General features: G+C 44.4%; 1 protein-coding gene across 1 annotated transcript in view; it reads right to left on the reverse strand.

Moving 5' to 3' along the window:
• Window positions 1-602: 602 nt before the first annotated feature.
• NOTCH2 (notch receptor 2) overlaps window positions 603-18,653 on the reverse strand; it is a 179,877-nt gene continuing 161,826 nt past the window's right edge. The window contains exons 24-34 of the mRNA XM_072644543.1: window positions 17,725-17,837; window positions 16,203-16,711; window positions 13,925-14,272; window positions 12,917-13,059; window positions 10,598-10,808; window positions 10,255-10,351; window positions 9,570-9,738; window positions 8,511-8,809; window positions 7,750-7,897; window positions 5,940-6,037; window positions 603-5,249 (exon numbers count right to left, since the gene is read on the reverse strand). Of these exons, the coding sequence (XP_072500644.1) occupies window positions 3,852-5,249; window positions 5,940-6,037; window positions 7,750-7,897; window positions 8,511-8,809; window positions 9,570-9,738; window positions 10,255-10,351; window positions 10,598-10,808; window positions 12,917-13,059; window positions 13,925-14,272; window positions 16,203-16,711; window positions 17,725-17,837 (3,533 nt within the window). The 3' untranslated portion in view covers window positions 603-3,851. The remainder of the gene's footprint in view (window positions 5,250-5,939; window positions 6,038-7,749; window positions 7,898-8,510; window positions 8,810-9,569; window positions 9,739-10,254; window positions 10,352-10,597; window positions 10,809-12,916; window positions 13,060-13,924; window positions 14,273-16,202; window positions 16,712-17,724; window positions 17,838-18,653) is intronic.

Genomic DNA, 18,653 nt, shown 5'->3' on the forward strand with positions numbered 1-18,653 from the left:
CCCAAATGGTGGGCATGTGGTCAAGAGAGCTTGTCCTTTACTTATTTTTTCCATTTTTACCTTTGCTTTCATTTTATTTTCCTATTTCTTTCCATTTTATTGTCAACTTCTTACTTCCACTACATGCCTGGTTTTTCTCTATTTGGAATCCTTGCTTCCTTTTCCCCCTTATTATTGGCACTTGTTTTAAGTTCTCTCTTTCTCAAATCATCCCACAGAATATTTGGTGGAGCACAGCCATGTCTGCCCTTCCCAGTTCCCACTACACATTGATGTTTAAGTCTCCAGTGGTATTGATGGTAGCCATTCCAGTTTTCTATATGGCAGGAATGGTTGTAAATCAGAGCACATCGAGAAAGTTTCCCATAACTTAGTTCCTTCCATACTTTCAAATGAAATATACTTTGTCTGAAATTAAAGGAACAAGAAATAGAATTCTAATATGGTTTTCCATTGGTTAGTGCTGGGGGCAGCACTGTGTGTCTCTCTCTGAGGACAATATAAGGGAAGTTAGCCTTCATTCCCAAGGCACCTGTCTGTCACTGGGGACTACAGTAAATCCAAGTGAATGGGACTAAACATCAGAATAATGAAATGCCATGTGAATTGTGACATGTAAGCTTTTTATTTTGTGATAAAAATGTTTTCATATAAATCTCATATCTACTTTTGGAGTAAAACTTAAAAAAGTAAAAACAAGGCATGCATCTTCTTGATTGTTACCAGGAAAATGCGGTCATTTTAACGGTTATGGATTCTTCATACAACAGAGGTGATATCACCTTTGACAGATGGAAACAATTGAGACAGACAGGAAGGGACAACATAGTACCAAAAAAACTATCCATGGGGGATACAGACAACAGGGTAAGCAAATATGCCCCTCCCCCCAGCCGGTCACCATACATTCAATGTACTTCAGTTCTTAAGGCAAAAGAACATTATACCTTTGGTTTATGACTACAGAAAAACAGCAATAAAGATCATGGACTGTACCTAAGCAGCGCAATCACTGATTATTTGCACCAATATGTGCAACTAACTCACAGTCTCTTCTTTCCATTTAAGTCCCCTCACAATGTAAGTCAGAATTGGCTGCTGCAAAATTCCTGCCCTTTGGCGCAGGAGAAAAGGAGTTTGCCATCAGAATTTAAAAATTACATCACACACATGGCACAGGTAATTGTGTCCTGTAAGAAATCAGTCTTCACGAAAACCAAGTCCAAGAATAGCAGAAAAACAGTTTCTCAATCTTCTCACATCCTGAAACACCTTTTGATTATACATAGAGGAAATCCTTAAAAACTAAAAAGGTGTTAAAAATTGTTGGGAAGCAGTATTCTCTTCACTGTTGGAGATGCTTGTTGCTTTTGAGTGCCAATTAACCTTTACATTCTTCTTTCCAAAACTCTGAGACCTCCAACATGGGGCTTTCAAGGAAGGGGGGAAATAAGCTTATCTATATTCTTTCAATGGGCTTGTAAAATTGCTGGTACTTTTGGTGGCAGAAAGTTAGACAGTAGTGGACAGGGAAAGTAGATTAATTATGGTCTAAATGTAGGAAGCTGTTAATTTTCATTTAGGCTTACTTATCTGGGAATGGTTTTGAATCATCTGAATCACTCCAGATGAAATATCAGTACTCCCTTGAAGTAGGTGAAACATAATGCAATTGCCAAGTTGCCTCTGACCCTGGCTGAGCAGAAAAAACCAAAGATATTCACTCTTTGAGAACTTGTCATTGATGACTCTGGAAGGTGAATGTTTTCCCATTCTAGCAGGGGTTTGTTTAGTCTCTCATGGCTTAAAACAAAGTTAATGGAGTTCAGTGGCTTTAAATGTTTCTGTATATTTTAGCAGGACTCCTCTGGCCTTCTGCTATCGTTATAACTGTCCACAAACTGGCAGGTGTCCACATAAAACCATATTAGATACTTCAGAGTCCTGTGTAGTCCCAAGAATGCCTGTAGAGCTTGGCAGGAATAACAACTGCAGTTATTATACCAAAAGGATAATTTACTCATGAACACCTGCAAAATGACCTGGAAAAACGAATTTCCAGGGGTCTGTGGAAATGTGAGGATGATGATAAGAATTTACATATAGGATCAGCGATCAGCTGACTCTTCTAACCAGATGGAAGAACAACCCTCCAAATATTCCTGATCCTACATCTAGGGCTGACAGTCATCATCTTGATCCAGTGAAGAGCATGAAGAGGGTCTAAGTATCTGGTTAATGATTGCAGTTGGACGGCCTGTCCATGCAGGACAAGAGTAAAGTTGGGACAGATGTAGAGAATTAAAAAAATGAGCCCAATGAAGGTGAAACCACAATTGGAAAGCCATGACAACAAATACCTTCATCATTCTCGGTGCCCATGAAGGGATGGTCCTTCAGAATAGATACTATTCTTCAAAAAGATGGTCTATTTGTTCTAAATAAATACTAATGAATTTGGGTGTCTTCAACAAAGCCAGCTGCCAGAGCCCAACATGCATCCAATAGGTTCACGTTACAAATTTTTGGACTGGGATGAGGTCAAACCACTTTTTTCTGGAGAGGGGTGGAGAACTTCCAGGTTGTATATAGATTAGGACAGCTAAGTGTATGAGGGAGAACAGCATAAGAACCTGGAAGGGAGAATATTCTGAAGGGAGAATTGAGTTAAGCACCGGGAAGTGAGGTCACTCATCAGGGTGATAAAGACCTGGGTCTTCTTCATAGAGAGGTGAGTAGGAGGAAATGCCCAGCAACCGTGAGTCTGACAGAGTAGTTTTAGCTAGAAGATGAAACAGGAGGGGAAGAATATGACACAAGAGTCCTGAAGTTTTGCCACTGGCAGTGAGTAAAGAAAGAACTTGGGAAATAATAATAGGGCCAAACACCTACTGGATGCAGACATCCAAGAAATGACAAGAGGTCATTTCTCCTGTTGTCTGTGTCTAACTCAATGTATCTATGTTGCCCTGGTCACTCTCTCCACTGAAGGTGGCTGACACTGGAAAGCAGATGGGAGAACAGGAGAAATTTTCATCACCCTTGCAATAAAAATATCTCACCTCTCCATTCTCCCACTGATTGAGATGCAATGAGTATAATGGTATATGTATATTCCTTGAAGAAACACACTTTGAAAAGATGTGGTGAGAATCGTAACCAAAACAAAACCCTATGAGGCTCCTGGGGGCATTTGGAAAGGAGTATGGAAAGATAAGACTAAAATCACCTTCCTGGGTAGGAATGATTAAAAGTATTAAATACACACATATAGTTCTATAACATATACAGATGTGACCAGACCACAGATAAGACACATGAGAACTACTGATAAGAAGGTGCAGAAACATAAGCACCATGAAGGGAAAGGACAAGGTGAATAAAGTCATTTGAGGCCTAACGGGAAGACACAAGTTCCCAAGAGAGGACTTTTGACTTTTGGTCTAATCAACAGAAGTGACAGGAACCTAGGGCTTCAGACATATTTCAAGATTCCAAGCTGGGAAAAAGGACACACTATAATCCGTAAACCTGGTGGGTTCCCAATGGGGAGAGAATATGCATGACTCCAATGGACAGTTTTCAGTTCCCAAATGTCTTGGTTGGCAGGCTATGAGGAAGAAGCCATGACCTCAAAGGAAACCACATGTCCCCCAACAGATAGGCGATGATGATTACTATCTCCCATTTAACATTTGAGAGAGGCAGAGAAAACCCCTCTTTGTCCTGCTCCAGGAGCCCAATTTCCAAAAGTTTCTTCATTTCCATCTTGGATGACCTTCATTTTGTTCATCAGCAGCACTAAACACATGCCCGTCAGTTCAGTCCCAGCATTGGGTGGTCACCCTCTTTCATGCATATACCTGCATATTGGTGCGTGGTGGGGGCTCAGCCATGTGTGCCCCAGGCCCTCGTTGGCCTCCACCTGAACCCCCAGGAGTAGGGCTGGTGGTCACATCTGACCAGTCGGAGGCAGAGTGAGGGGATGAACTAGACCACTGGTCAGGAGATTCTGGGGATGGTGTTAGATAAGGGTGTTCACCTTGGAGGTGACCACTGTGGCTGGGCGTCCGCTCAGCAGCAGTTGAGGAGGCATAGCTGTGCTGTGATGGGGGTGTGGGGTACTTACCCACAGAGCTTGGGAATGGGTGGTAGGATGGGAGGACAGTCTGAGCTGCCTGTCCATCCTGCTGGGGCATCATGCTTGTGGGAAATGCCACGCTTGGCAAACGGGCCATATCAGGAATCTGGTACATGGTGGGCAGGGGGCCAGCAACAGCTGGAGGGCAGTTGGGCTGTGGCTGAGTAGCCCCAGATGATTGGGTGATACTGCCTTTGGGGATCAGCTGGAAAGTCATGATGGGAGGCAGTGGCTCTCGGGGGGTGCCTATGTGCTTCCCATCAGGCTGCCCTGGCCGGTTCTGTGGTGCCAGGACAGAGTGGGAACCCTCAGCTGGAGCCAGAACCATTCCAAACATCTCATTGTACTGGGTCTCATTCATCTCCATCCGACTCATCCAGTCAGCTGGGACAGCGACTGGATGTAGCCTCCCCGAGCTCCCACCACTGCTATTGCTCGGTGGGGCGAGGTGATGATGGGGCAGCAGCTGACTAACAGAGGGGAGTACTGTGTTAGCCCCATGGGCTAGCGGCTGCATCTCATGTAAGTTAGAGAAAGATACTGCGTGCTGTGTGTGGACTGGTGCAGGTGGTGCAGCAGTGGCCAGCATTGGGCTGGGTGATGCTTGCAAGAGCCCAGGTGATGTGATCATGGGAGAAGATGTGGTATCAGAAACATAGGTGTGAGGAGACTCCAGGGAATCAACCGGGGAGAGGGTCACTGAACTCTCAGACAGCTGGCCCTTGTCACTCAGAGACTTCTTCCTCCGCCCACCCTTGGAATCTTTGGCCTCTTTGGCAAGGTTGGGTAGACTGGTGGGCATGGTGCCTTTGACATGGGGACGCCTGGGCTTCTTGCCCACAGGGGTGTGTTTCAGGTTGAGGAAAGATCTGTTGGGTCCACAGATGACAGGTGAGAGGGCTGAGGTCAGCATGGCGCCAGGGGGACTGTGGGCTACGTTGTACTCATTTAGGAGGCGCACGATATCATGGTGCATGCGGTCCCGGGCCACGTCCCTCGGGAGTCGGTCCATGTGGTCTGTGATATCCCGGTTCGCAAAATGGTCCAACAGAATCTTGGCTGCTTCATAGCTCCCCTCTCGAGCAGCAAGGAAAAGAGGTGTCTCTTCCTGCAAAAACAAAAAAAAGGTCCCCGCACAGGGCATGTTTTAACCCATGAAGGTGATTCAGGCCATTTCAGACCAAGAATCTGGCCAACTCTTCTATGTGTTTGAAGAAAGCAGATCCATTGCCTGAGGGTTCTAAGTGAAAAGGAGGAGAGAGCCAGGGTGGGGCAACCAGAGCAAGAACAAAATAATGGCACCAGGTAAAAAGCAGAAAAGACCAAGCATGAACATTACAGTGAAAGAAAAACAAAGTCTGTGAGAATAAGGAAAACAACTGAGAAAGCAAAAACAAAGAACAAGAGAGGCATGAAGGATGGAGAGGATGGAAGAAAGAAAAAGGCTAAGGGAGAAAGTGAACATGCAAAGAGCCACAGGGGAGTCAGAGGAAAACAGAGAAGAGGCGGAGACTGGGAGAGATCTATCCTCGCCAAGAGGAGGAGAAGAGCGAGACCAGGGAGGGAAGAGCAGAGAGGAAGCCAGTGGAAGTCCTCACAGAGCAGCTGCCCAGCCAGGGTGGCACGTTTGGGCTGCTGGGGGCCCTTGGCCAAGCTGGACACACCTGCTCATTATCTTACAAAGTTACAGCCTTCTGAAGGAGAAAGAGAAGAGCCCAGAAGAAAGCATCAGCAAAGCTGTCTTGGTGTCCCGAGCATCGTCAGAAGTCTCTCCAGATTTAGGGCTTAGAGTCCATACCTTGTTGTCCTGCATGTCTCTGTTGGCCCCATTTTTCAGCAACACCAAAGTGGCCTCCACGTTGTTGACAGCAGCTGCCCAGTGGAGAGCAGATTTCCCTGCACATGGGAAAGATAGTCACTTCAGAAAGAGATGAAGACCAGGAAGCTTGTGCTCCTGATCTGCCTAATGACTGAAGAACCCCTCCACCTACCCTTCCACCCAAAAGGATACTGATGTGCATGAGAAGCCTCAGTGATCTGAGGATGGTAGAGGAACATTCCTTAGAAGGCAGTAGGAAGACCATGCCCCACAGTGGCCTGAGGAAGAATACCTGCATCTTCCTGGAGTCTCAGAGACAGCTTTAGAAAGTGCATAAAACAATTTCCTAGGCATAAGGCCCACCTGGTCAGTGGTTCTGAGCTCAGGCAGAACTGACTTCACCATCAGCTGCCATCTCCAACAAGTCACTTTCATAGAAGTCCAGTTCTGTGTCACACACAGTGATGGGAAGTGGATTCTAGGACCTTGGTGGCTAGGCTAGTGCCACACAAGGGGCTGGTCAGTCCTGCAGCCAGCCATCAAGGTAGTGTGCTGCAAGCAGCAGCCTAGCTCAGCTAGAGACAGGCATCACCAGAGGGGCCATAGCATGAGTGATTTCTCTGCCAAAGCAGCCCCACAAGACCATCTACTAAGTTGCAGAAGGTTTGTGATCTGCATCAGTAGTGGGAGGACCCTCAGAAGTAAAGTCAAAGGTCCTAAAAGGCTTTTAGTATACATGCTCCTAAGGAAAAAACTCTGGACATGGGAGTCAAGGACACTGGGTCTGAAGCACAGCTATGACATTTCATGTCTATGACCATATGAGAAGTGCCAAACTTCTCTGAACAATGTTAAATGTTCAAGGTCACAGAGAAATAGAGGTTATCATGATCATTACTGTTGTTATTTCCTATCTCCTCAGCAAATACTACAGAACTTCCTAATGAGCTCTAAAACCACTCAAAAATTTCAGTCTAACAACCTACACATAAAAAACCAAGTGGATGAGTAATGCGTATTCTTCAGACCATTATGAAACTCAGTTGGTCAATTCATAAATAAATTTTTTATGGACAATGAGCAGGATCCAGAATAGGAAAAGAGCAGGCTTAACTCCATTTGGAAAAGTGTGAAGCATTTCAGTGACCCCTTCTCCCCAAACAAATGAGAACCTGTCTTTATAACATCAATATTCTTTCTACTGATGCTACATGGCAGTGAATCACAGAATCAAAATTGTGGATGACCCAGACGGCAATGGAGTATTATATGGCTTAAAGAGACTATGGCATATTACCAGCGATGACTTTTATGTAAAAAATGACTTAACCGATGTCGTCCAGAATATGTACAATTGGAAAAGGAGGTGGGGAAGCCATGTCCTGAGAGGAGGACAAAAGCCAGCCAAGTTCTCTATGGAGGATTTATAGTAAGTCACAGACTAGAGTTAAACACTGGAGGAGAGGGTGTGGATGGGTTGTAATCTGCATTGAGGAGAAGGAATTCCCAGAGATGACAGACCAACTTCCTCAGAATATGCTATGAAGATATACACAGAATATCTTTCCAAGACATACTATTCCACAACAAGAATCTATCGGCATCTTTGTCAGGTCAGTCCCCCAGTAAAGAAAGCATTAATAAGCAATTTAGTAGTGTCATTCAGTCTGCACCCAAGGACCAACTCAGCCCTCCTCAAGAGGTTCTAATCCTTGGCATTCTCATCAAGGACAAGGCAGCAGTTTCCCTCCACACCCCCAAAAGTGAAAATCCCTTTCCATTCTGTTACCATGGTCATCCACTGCATTGACATCTGCTTGGCAGTTGATCAGTTCGGCCACCATCCCTTCTACAGCCAGGCGGGCAGCTAAGATTAGGGGGGTTGTCCCATCATGCATCCGAGCATCCAGGTCTGTCACACGGTTACGGATTAAAATCTGGGAGGGGATAGGATCAAAGTCATCAGATGGAGGCAGAATGATGCAACAAAACAATGGGCTGATGAAGAGATCACTGGATTTGAAGTCAGGTTCAAATCCTGTGTCCACCATTTACAACTATCTGTGGTCTTAGGCAAAACAAAGATACAACTTCTCTAGACTTGGACTATAGGGTTTATAAGGCCCTTTCGAGCTGTAATCATAACATGTAAGGTGCAACATACTCATCTTCCCGAGTTCAAACCTGGCCTCAGACACTTACTACCTATATGACTCTGGACAAATCACCTCCCCCTGTTTGTCTCAGTCTCCTTAATCTGTAAAATAAGCTGGAGAAGGAAATGGCAAATAACTCCAGGAATCTCTGCCAAGGAAACCCTAAATGGGGTCATGAAGAGTTGGATTTGACTAAAAAGCAACTGCACAGCCACAATATGTGATGCTATTGACTCCATCTGTCTCTCCTGTGCCTTAGTATTCTTATATAGAAAATGGAGGCAGTATCTGCTTCTGCCTTTCTCACAGAGAAGCTGTCACACAGAGCTCTGAAGCACTGTAAGGCTGAGGCATTCTTAGGATTCCTCTAATCCTTTCCTCCCACATGCATTACCTGGAAGACACCTTGGGCATCAGCAGCCACTGCAGCATGAAGGGGGCACCGCCCCATGTTGTCCTGGGCATTGGCGTCTGCGCCTGCATCAAGGAGACGCTTGGCAGCGTCTGCCCTGGAGTAGCGAGCTGCGAGGTGCAGAGCCATCTCCCCAGTCCGGTCTGTCTGGGCCTGGAGACTGGCCCCCTGATAAACCAGGTCTGTGATGATGTTGGCTGGAGAGTCATCTGCTTCATCATCTTCGCTCAAGTCGGAGCTGCCTCCTCTGAGGGATGCCAACATCAGTGGCGTACAGCCATCTGGGGAGGGGGAAAATGTTCAGAGACGGATTCTAAAGGAGATGGAAGACTGTCCTCAAGTGGACCATGATGCAGTTAGATGCTGTTGGGCCTGAATTCTGTTCTGGGAAAAGAAGGTCCCTAGACCACTCATGCTAAGTTATCAGCACTGTTTTATATTTGCCTAGTACTTTTTTCTGAGGTGCTTTCTTGAGAAATAACAATAGGAGTATAAGTATGCACCCTTGTCCAACCTATAAGCTCTTCTATGGGACAGATAAAGTTGAAATTACTAATCAAAATGGTCCAGTTCAAGGAACTGACATCCCTATCCAAGGTTCTAAAGACCTAATGGAAAGACAACTCATACACAGAATTAAAAAAAAAAATCCAACCATGACACAATTAATCTCAAAATCACCACAACTCAGCCAGACACCAGCTTTCTCTTTCTTGGAGCTTAATTTACTTATCTTACTAATTTCTAAGACTAGGTATTTCTTATCTCTATATCTTTCTCTTCCCTCTTCCCCCACCAAACACACACTTTTCTTCAGATCCTTGGGATGTCTTTCAACATTTAGATTCTTTTTCTATCTAAATATGCTTTATTTGAAATCACGGAGATCTGTTTCCTCTTTCTTGTATAATTGTATATCGGCCCACACTGTTTTATATATGTTTTCCATAGCTGTTTCCAAAGGGGGAACACAGAAGCAGGGAGAGGACTACTCAGAGGAAGCATTGCCTGGAGTAGAACAAGAAACCTCACAATACCAACCTGGTCCCCTGACATTTACATCCAGCACATCCACCTCTTGCTCGGCTTGTGGTGGGGTGAGGGCTAGGGATGGTGTCCTCCTAATATCTGCAGCTTCAAGGTGCTGCTGTGTCCACTGCCGCCTATCTATTGGGTCATCTTCTTCTGAAAGTAAAGCCTGATCTTCAGCCTGAAAAGAAAGGACACCCACTGCCAGTGAATGTAAGCAAGAAAGCAGGATTTGGAATCCACTACATCTCCATTCAGCCTCACTACATATGTAGCTTAGTCTCCTCTTCTCCCGAAGTAATCACAACCCATTCTACCTCTGCCTTCTTTGCGTACTTGGTTCAAGACAGAGTATTCAAACCAAGTTTCTTAGCATTCTTCCTTTACTTTTTAAATGAAGACTATTGGGACACAAAGCCCAGGATGGGATTGGCTAGTCATCTAGCAAGTTTAACTTTGTTGCCAGAGGAGATGTGGAAGCCAGGGATCCTTTTGGACTTCTTTCTGGAGTGTGACAGCTGAGCTCTCACCCCTCCCTACTAGCTTAGCAGGACACTGCCTAGACACCCAATAGTAGCCCCTTTTTCTCCCCTCCCCCTAACCATGCAAACCAGAAGACCCTGCTACTATAGGAGCGTGGTATCCCAACAAGTCTAGGTGGGATGGGACAACAGCTACTATGCCATAATTGTGTTACCTTGCTTCTCTTTGGCTGGGGTGCACCATCATCTGCCCAATGTTCACTGGTGCTGGAGTCAATTAAGTTACCCTCTGAAACTTGGACCGACAGACTTCTAATGGGACAAGATTTGTTGTTGTTTTTAAAAAAAGGAAAATAAATGGAGAAGGTTTCATTACAGATTTGTCTATAGTGATTAAATATACCTAGAAAGTGATTGGGGCTTAAGGACAATGCAGTTTGAACAGCCTAGTTAGTGTGGCCTAGTGGGCAGTGAAAGTTAACCTGAAAGTTAACAAGGTCCAGTTTTGGCTTTATCACTACTTGGCATCACAAAGAGTTAGGAGGTGAAATTTCTTACTTCAGTCCCATGGCATCTTGTCCAACTGGCTCTCGGCGCGTATGGTTGTTAGAATCCCGTCGTAAGATGAATCCTTCGGGGAGCCAGAGAGAGCCGTGTTTACGCTTACGTTTTGCCATGATCACTCCCAGGAGGATTACCAAGAGGAGGATGACGAAAGCCACAGCCAGCAGGTACAGAAGCTGGGTTGGCTTGGGGCCCAGCGACTCGCCTGAAAGTCCAGTGCACCCAACAGATTAGCCAGAGTAACCACTTGGTACGTCTCTTTTTTTTTTCTCCCCACTTAACAGTATTTAACTTTTTCTAATTACATGTAAAGAGTTTTCAACTTTCATAAGATTTTGAGTTTCAAATTTTTTTCTCCCTCTCTTCTCCCCAAGATGGCAAGCCATCCGATAAAGGTTATATGTGAACAATCATATTAAACATATTTCCACATTAGTCATGTTGTGAAAGAAGAATTAGAACAAAAAGGGAAAAACCATTAGAAAGAAAAGAAAGAGCAAACAGTATACTTCAATCTGCACTCAGATGCCATAGTTCTTTGTCTGCATGTGGATAGCATTTTCTATCATGAGTCTTTTGAAATTGCCTTAAATCATTGCGTTGTTGAGAAGAGCAAAGTCTAAAAAAATTAGTTATCGCACAATGTTGCTGTTACTGCGTACAATATTCTCCTAGTTCTGCTCAGTTCACTTAGCATCAGTTCATGTAAATCTTTCCAGGTTTTTCTGAACTCAGTCTACTCATAACTCTTATAGCACAACAGTATTCTATTACATTCATACACCACAAGTTGTTCAGCCATTCCTGAACAGATGGACATCCCCTCAATGTCCAATTCTTGGCCATCACAAAAAGAGCTGCTATGTGGATCCTTTTCCTTTTTTTATGACCTCTTTGAGATACAGACCTAGTAGTGGTAGTGCTGGATCAAAAGGTATGCAAAATTCTAAAACCCTTTGAGCATAGTTCCAAATTGCTCTCTAGAATGGCTGCATCAGTATACAACTCCACCATCAATGCATTAGGTTCCAAATTTCCCACATTTTCTCCAACTTTTGTCATTTTCCTTTTCTGTCATATCAATCAGCCAGTTTGACAGGTGTGAGGTGGTACCTCGGAATTGTTTAATTTGCATTTCTCTTAGTAGTAGTGATTTAGAACATTTTTTTTCATATGACTATAGATAGCTTTAATTTCTTTATCTAAAAACTGCCTGTTCATATTCTTTGATCATTCTGGGGAATGACTTGTATTGTTTTAAATTAGATTCAGTTCTCTATATATTGTAAAAATGATACCCTTTGACCCAGAAATATTACTTCTGGATCTAAGACAATTCCAAAAGGCTGATGATGGAAAATGCTATCCACATCCAGAGAAAGAACTCTGGAGTCTGAATGCGAATTGAAGCATACTATTTGCTCTTTTCCTGTTGTTCTTTTTTCTTTCTTGTGGTTTCTTCCATTGGTTCTGACTCTTATTTACAACATGACTAATGTGAAAATATGTTTAATATGAATGTATATGTATAGCCAATATAAGATCACATATCATCTTGGGGAGGGTGAAGGAAATGGAGGAGAGGAAAATTTAGAACTCAAAATCTTATGGAAGTGAATGTTGAAAACTAAAAATAAATAAAAATGAGGCCTTTATCAGAAACACTGGCTATAGAAATTGTTTCCCAGCTTTCTGATTCCCTTCTAATCTTGGTTGTATCAGCTTTGCACAAAACCTTTTAATTTAATGTAATCAGAATTATCCATTTTGCAATTCATAATGTTCCTTATTCTTGTTTGGTCATAAATTCTAAATAATAAATAAAATAAAAATTAAATACTTGGCAGGTAAACTATTCCTTGCTCTCCTAATTTGCTTACAGTATCACCCTTTATGTCTAAATCATGCACCCATTTTGACCTTATCTTGGTATATTGTGTAAGATGTTGGTCTCTGCCTAGTTTCTATCATTCTATTTTCCAGTTTTCCCAGCAGTTTTTAGTCAAATAATAGTTCTTATCCCAGAAGTTAGAGTCTTTGGATTTATCAAACAGATTACTATAGTTATTGACTACTGTGTCTTGTATACTCAACCTATTCCATCGATCTACCACTCTTATTTCTTAGCCAGTACCTGCTCAGCACATTTCAACCTTCCAATTATGATGTTCCTTTCTTGAAAAAAAATCAAGGGGCTACCTACACACTGAGGTGTGCATATTCCCTTCTCCTCTGCAGTGATGAGCCTCCCCTTTCAGCCCCATCCTGTTCCACATTCCCCTCTCCCCCCAGGCCAGTGTCCATGCTACTCACTTAAGACAGACACAAGAGGATAGGAGAGGGTGCCTTGGATGGCGTGAGAGGCCAGAAAGGCTGCAGCAGCATCAGTGTTTTTGAAGCATTGTTCTGAAGCTTGGAAGCACTGGCGGTTGTCAATTTCTAGGAACACCTTGGAGCTGTGAGAGAGAATAGAGAAGATGAGAGTAGGGGTTAGCCTAAGCTAAGTGAAAGAGACCAAAGTCTGGCAATCATCATAACAGAAAGGGATGAATATGCCCTGTTTCCTGAGGGTCCATCACCACTCTATACACTTCTGGGTAATGCTTTTAGAAAGAGCTCAGGTACCAGTCTCCTGCCTCTAGAGTCCCCTGATGGATGGCCAGCCTGCTGGCACTAGACCAAAACTAGGAAAGCTTGTTCTGACCACCTCAGCCCTTTATATCTTTGTTCCCAACAACTTTCTATTAGATCTCAGTGGTACTAGAGTGACCTTCTCCAAACCTATCCCATGCTCGAAACTCTTCTCTTTCCCTTACTGTACTGATTTCAATTGGTAGTCATGAAAAAGGCACTGGATAAACTAATTCAGACTAAGGTGTATGACTGATAATGGGCTACTCTACTCGGGGTATTTTCATTATTACAGGGCATCTAGAGAGGGTAATGCTTAATAAATTTTTTTTAATGACTATCAGTGGAATTTTAGGCACCTGTGCAGCTTGGGGATAGACGTGAGGAGGGAGGTGGTGAGGGGAGATATGAACTGATCGTCCTTGTGTACTCAAATCATACCATGTAAGCATGACTCACTCTTTGATGAAAACTCCAGTTATAAGACCCTGTAATCTGTTAGAGAGAAACAGCAGATGCTGTTCTAAATAAACGGTCTGCTTTAAATAGAACATATATTATGTCATCTTATGGACCGAGTTAAATGCGTTTTGTGTGAAATTTATACTTTTGAGAGGATCGTTGTGTACATGTTTTAATAATGATGATGATGACAATGATGAATTACCTTAGATTCAGTAATCAACCTACCCTGCCACTTCTTGCTCCTGTTCATCAGGGAGAGATCTTCGGCTCATTGTTGACTTCCTGTTTGCTTGTGTCTTCTCGCCATAATAGGGAAACACCATGAGGGCCCCCTGAGAGTCTCGTTTGATGCGCAAGTTGGTGTGAAGCAGAGTGCCCAATGACCGCAGGAAGCTGTGGGTGTCCTGGAGCAGCTGCTCAGGGGGCAGCAGCACCACGATGACCAAGGTGCCCTCAGCCAGGTTCTCAGGCTGGTCGGTGGCACAGTCCAGCCCATCCCAGTCACACTCCTCGCTGTTACAGCCTTGGTCACAGTGGTTGTCACTGAAGTGATCAGCACAGTATTTGTCATATCTAGGGAGGAAGGGGGCAGGGAGAACAGAGAAAGAAGAGAAAGGCTTAGGAGTAGATACAACTGTCTGTCTTTCACCAAAACTACCACCAGTTCACTTATCCATCATGGAGGGCTAGCTTAAGTCCCATTTCTTCCTTTAAAGGCCCTCCTTAACTACTCTGGTTCTTGCGAATTTCTCCCTCTTTTCATCTCCCATAACGCTTCTTGTCCCAAACCATTCACCATGATTGAGGTAAGACCCTCATTTCAGCACTTAGTAATATACAGCTTTATATTCCTATTGAAAGGTTCCCTCAGTATTGCCTTCTTGATGCAACTGTAAGCCTGAAGAATTTACATTTTTTTTTATCCCAGTATCTTTAAGCCTGAAGAATTTACAATTTTTTATCGCAGTATCTTTAAGGTGCCAGCACAGAGCTATACACAGAATAGATTCAATAAATACACATCAAATGAAAAGAAGAATGAATGAATGAATGGTGAGGTCTCAACTCCCAGTTCTTATCTCAGGGTGCTATGTATGGACTCTAGATATTAAGCTAAATCTCTTTTGAATAAATAGCATGTGTTACATGCCATTAGCTACTTCTGTCTCAAGGGCAAGCCAACTCTTGATCATCCGTGATATAATTCTAATCCTGAGGGAAGCCTCCAATTTCATTTTCAAATCTCAACCTCTCCCCAAAAGATCTTTGGGCAGAGCAAAAAAAAGAAAAAGAAAAAGGGGAGGGAGGGAGGAATCGGTGGTTTGACTTTCCCCAGTTTTTGTTTCCATTGTTCTCTGATGGGACAATAATATCAAATATAGTCTAACAGCAGGAAGGGAGAATGAGAAGAAGAATGAGGTTTGGATAGCCACTCTGAACAATTAAGAGTTGGTAACCATTTCTTTCCCAAGCACAGCTGGATATGGACCAGGTGGAGGTCCCAATCTCCACAATTTCAGGCACTAATATATGCAGTGAATGCTGGCCCCTGAACCAAGAGGTTTTGGGGGAATGCCAGGCCTGAGTTCGGCATTCCTTGCCAGATGCAGTGGGGAGAACACTGCATCAGGGATAGGGGGGCGAGACGCTCTGATTTTCACCTCGGCCACAAAGTAGCTGTGTCCCTTGGAGCAAGTCATCCTGCTCCTCTGTGCGTGTCTACCTCCTTGGCAAGATACCGGCTGCTCTACCCTAATGCTATGGGGTTATAAAAAATCAAATTAGATGTGGTGGCTTTAGAAGCACTTCAAAAAGTATAACGTAATGGTCTCATACCTGTGTCATTAAAGGGTTTCTATTCTTTGCTTCCTAATTACTGGGTGGACTAGAAGGGGGAGATAAATATTATCAAATATTAAATTAAGTTATTAATAAATAATTAACATTAAAGGATAATGTAACAAGGTAAATAACTCAGCTAGTGGAGCTTGGGAAACAGAACAGTTTTGGGTAGCATGTGACGTTTTTCACACCACAGATTCCTTGAATGTCCCCTAAGGTGAGATTTTATCTAGTACTGACTAAAATCTCCTGAAGGATTTCAATGGGGGGAACCAGAGGTGGGCAATTGGGAAAGAGAGGAAGGGTAGGAGAGGGGAGTACAGACCTTTCCATCCATCCTGTAGGCAGGTTAGCGTAGGAGGCCGCCTAGGAGCAGGGTTACACCACTTCCAAAAGTTATCTCTCCCAGGAGGTCAGGAGAGCAGCAAGTGAGAAGGCAAAGACAGGCAGAGGCAGAGAGAGAGAGGGGGTGAGTGTGCGGATGGACGAGTGTCCCTGGGCCTTGGTCAGGAAGGGAGGGCGGCATGACGGGGCCTGGCCCTGGCAGGGAAGGTCTACAAAGCAGAGGCAGCCGGAGCGGTTAGGAGCAGAAGGGAGACAGACCGGCGGGTTAGTGACAGAGCTGCCGCGAGGCTTCCCGGGACCCCCGAGGGGCCCTTACTTGCACGTCTTGGCGCTGCCCTGGCACTCGAAGTTGTCGAACAGGCACTCGGCCGTGTTGCACAGCTCATCACACTGATGGTTGTTGATGTAGTCCCAGCAGGGCAGCGGGGAGGAGCAGTTGGCCCAGGGGTCCTCCATGGTGAGCGAACAATCACCCCCATCCCACTGGCAGGCATGACTGTTGCAGTCTTCATCACAAATGCCATCCCGTGCCTTGTCGGCACAGTGCTGGCTCAGGCAGGTGGGTGCGGGGTTGTTGGTGGGGCCCGTGGAAAACTCACAATGACTGCCCCAGAAAGGCAGGGGGCACTGGCAAGTGTAATAAGGCGGCTTCCTTTGGGGGGAGCAGCTGCCACCATGCTGGCATGGGCTGCTGGCACATCCGGTCTCACAGTCCTCGGGCCGGGGGCAGAAGCAGCGTGGCCCCAAGGAGGTGTGCACACACTGCTCACCTTTCTTACACTTCATGTGTCCACAGGTACTCTGGCACCTTGCCCCCGAGAAGCCCTTGGGAGAGAAACAGATGATGAAGGCAGAGAATACCAAGGTCCGTAACCCCATCTATGCCTGGCACAGACCCTTCCCAAACAGACAGTGCTGGGGTTGGACAGCCTCCAGAACCACTGTTCAAAGAACAAGGTCCATTCACCTTTCAGCTACTGCTGGAAAAGTCATGTCACAGACAGTCATAGGACACAATGCTGACCCAGAGGAAGATAAGTCTACAGGCCTCAAGGGACATGAAGACAACAATCTGTGCAACAGGAACCCTGCTGCCTTGTAAAGAAAAAACTCCTCCCTACTAGAGCTCTGCCAAAGTAGGGATGGGCTGCCTAAAGGAGCATGTTCCTCCTCCCTGGAGTTCAAGTAAAGATTGCAGGTCTGATGACTTGTTAGAAATATTGAATAACGAATATTTTGGAGGAGGCATGGGCTGCAGAGGTCCCTTCCAACTATGAGGATTTATTTCTGGGTCAGAATTCAAGCCACTTACCCTCTGTGTGAACTTGGGCTCTGGGGCCCAGTTTATTCATCTATAAAATAAAGGGGTTGGGTTAAATATCCTCAAAAAAACCTTCTGGGACCCTATGGTACTATGATAATGATATAGCATCCCCTCAACATCCCTGCCCTCCATAAACAAATCAGGTTCCCATTTCTAATTACCATGTGAATACCTGGAGTTATTAAGAAGAGAAATAAATCACCCAGGGAAGTTCTGGGATACTCAGAAATCTCTTAAGAATCTCTGAAGAATCTGCTCCAAGCCCTTCTAAGTGACTGAAGCTCAGATTCACTTGGGAGGTCAGACTCTGGTCTTTGCTGGTCCTCCACAATCTCCACTTTACTGAGGATATGGCCTTTAGCAGAAGCAAGAAATGTCCAGTACAATGCAGGTACTAGAGGGAGACTCATTTTATGAAGTCAGAAATTTGTCTAAATAATTATGAGTTGATGTCATCTGAAGAGAGAGCAAGTGGCTGAGCCAGGAGGGGAACTGGAGATCACAGAGCACTTACTGGAGGACAATGGCAGATGAAACCACTGGGTGTGTTACTGGCCACGGCACAAACACCTCCATTCAGACATGGCATCTGGGGACAGACATCCAGGAAGGTCTCACAGTGTCGGCCTGGAAGGTAAAGAGTGTCTCACAATATTGGCCTGTGTGGCAAAAAGTGTACTTTGAACTGTCCCAACATCTACTGGGAAAGGACTGGACAGTCCAATGGTTAGGGGAAGAGAAAGAAGGCATGTGAAGCTCCAATTTCATGAAACTGTAGGAAAAAGGAGAGAGCACAAAGCCAGATACCCAAGAGCAATGGCTCAGGGACTGGGGGAAAGGGTCAGTAAAGGGAGGCAGGAATGGTTCTCTCTGCTGCGCAAAGAAGGCACATCATTGACTCTTGGGTTGCTGGGAATCATTTAGTAAATCACTTCTCCCTATATTGACTAATACCCTACAGGCATAAGAAAGATTGACACGCCTCCAAAAAGAGGATGAGTTTTGATCAGAGGTCTTCTATTGGGCCCTCACTTTTCTAAGAGAAATATAATCCTAGAATCTCAGTAAAAAACAAAACAAAACAGACCCAGGGATCAGTTAATCTAACCTATACCTGAACAAAATTTACCAGTATACTATGACAAGTGGACATTCAACTTGCACAAAAAGAGTCCTAGGAAAGGTTCTTAATATCTCATCTGAATCCAGTCCCATATCACCAACTACTTTTTGGACAACTTCACCTGGATGTGTTACTGACACCTCAAATTAAAATTATCCTGAATTGAAATCATCATCTTCTCTCTTGAAACCCATTCTGAAAAATTCCCTATTTCTTTTGGTGGGATTACCTCTCTCCCAGTAACCCTGGTTCTCAACCTTAGTTATTTTTGGTTCTTTTATCTTCTCCACATTAAATCAGGTGTTAAATCTTGTCAGTTC

Source organism: Notamacropus eugenii, chromosome 2 (assembly GCF_028372415.1).
Source record: "Notamacropus eugenii isolate mMacEug1 chromosome 2, mMacEug1.pri_v2, whole genome shotgun sequence".
NCBI classification, from domain to species: domain Eukaryota; kingdom Metazoa; phylum Chordata; class Mammalia; order Diprotodontia; family Macropodidae; genus Notamacropus; species Notamacropus eugenii.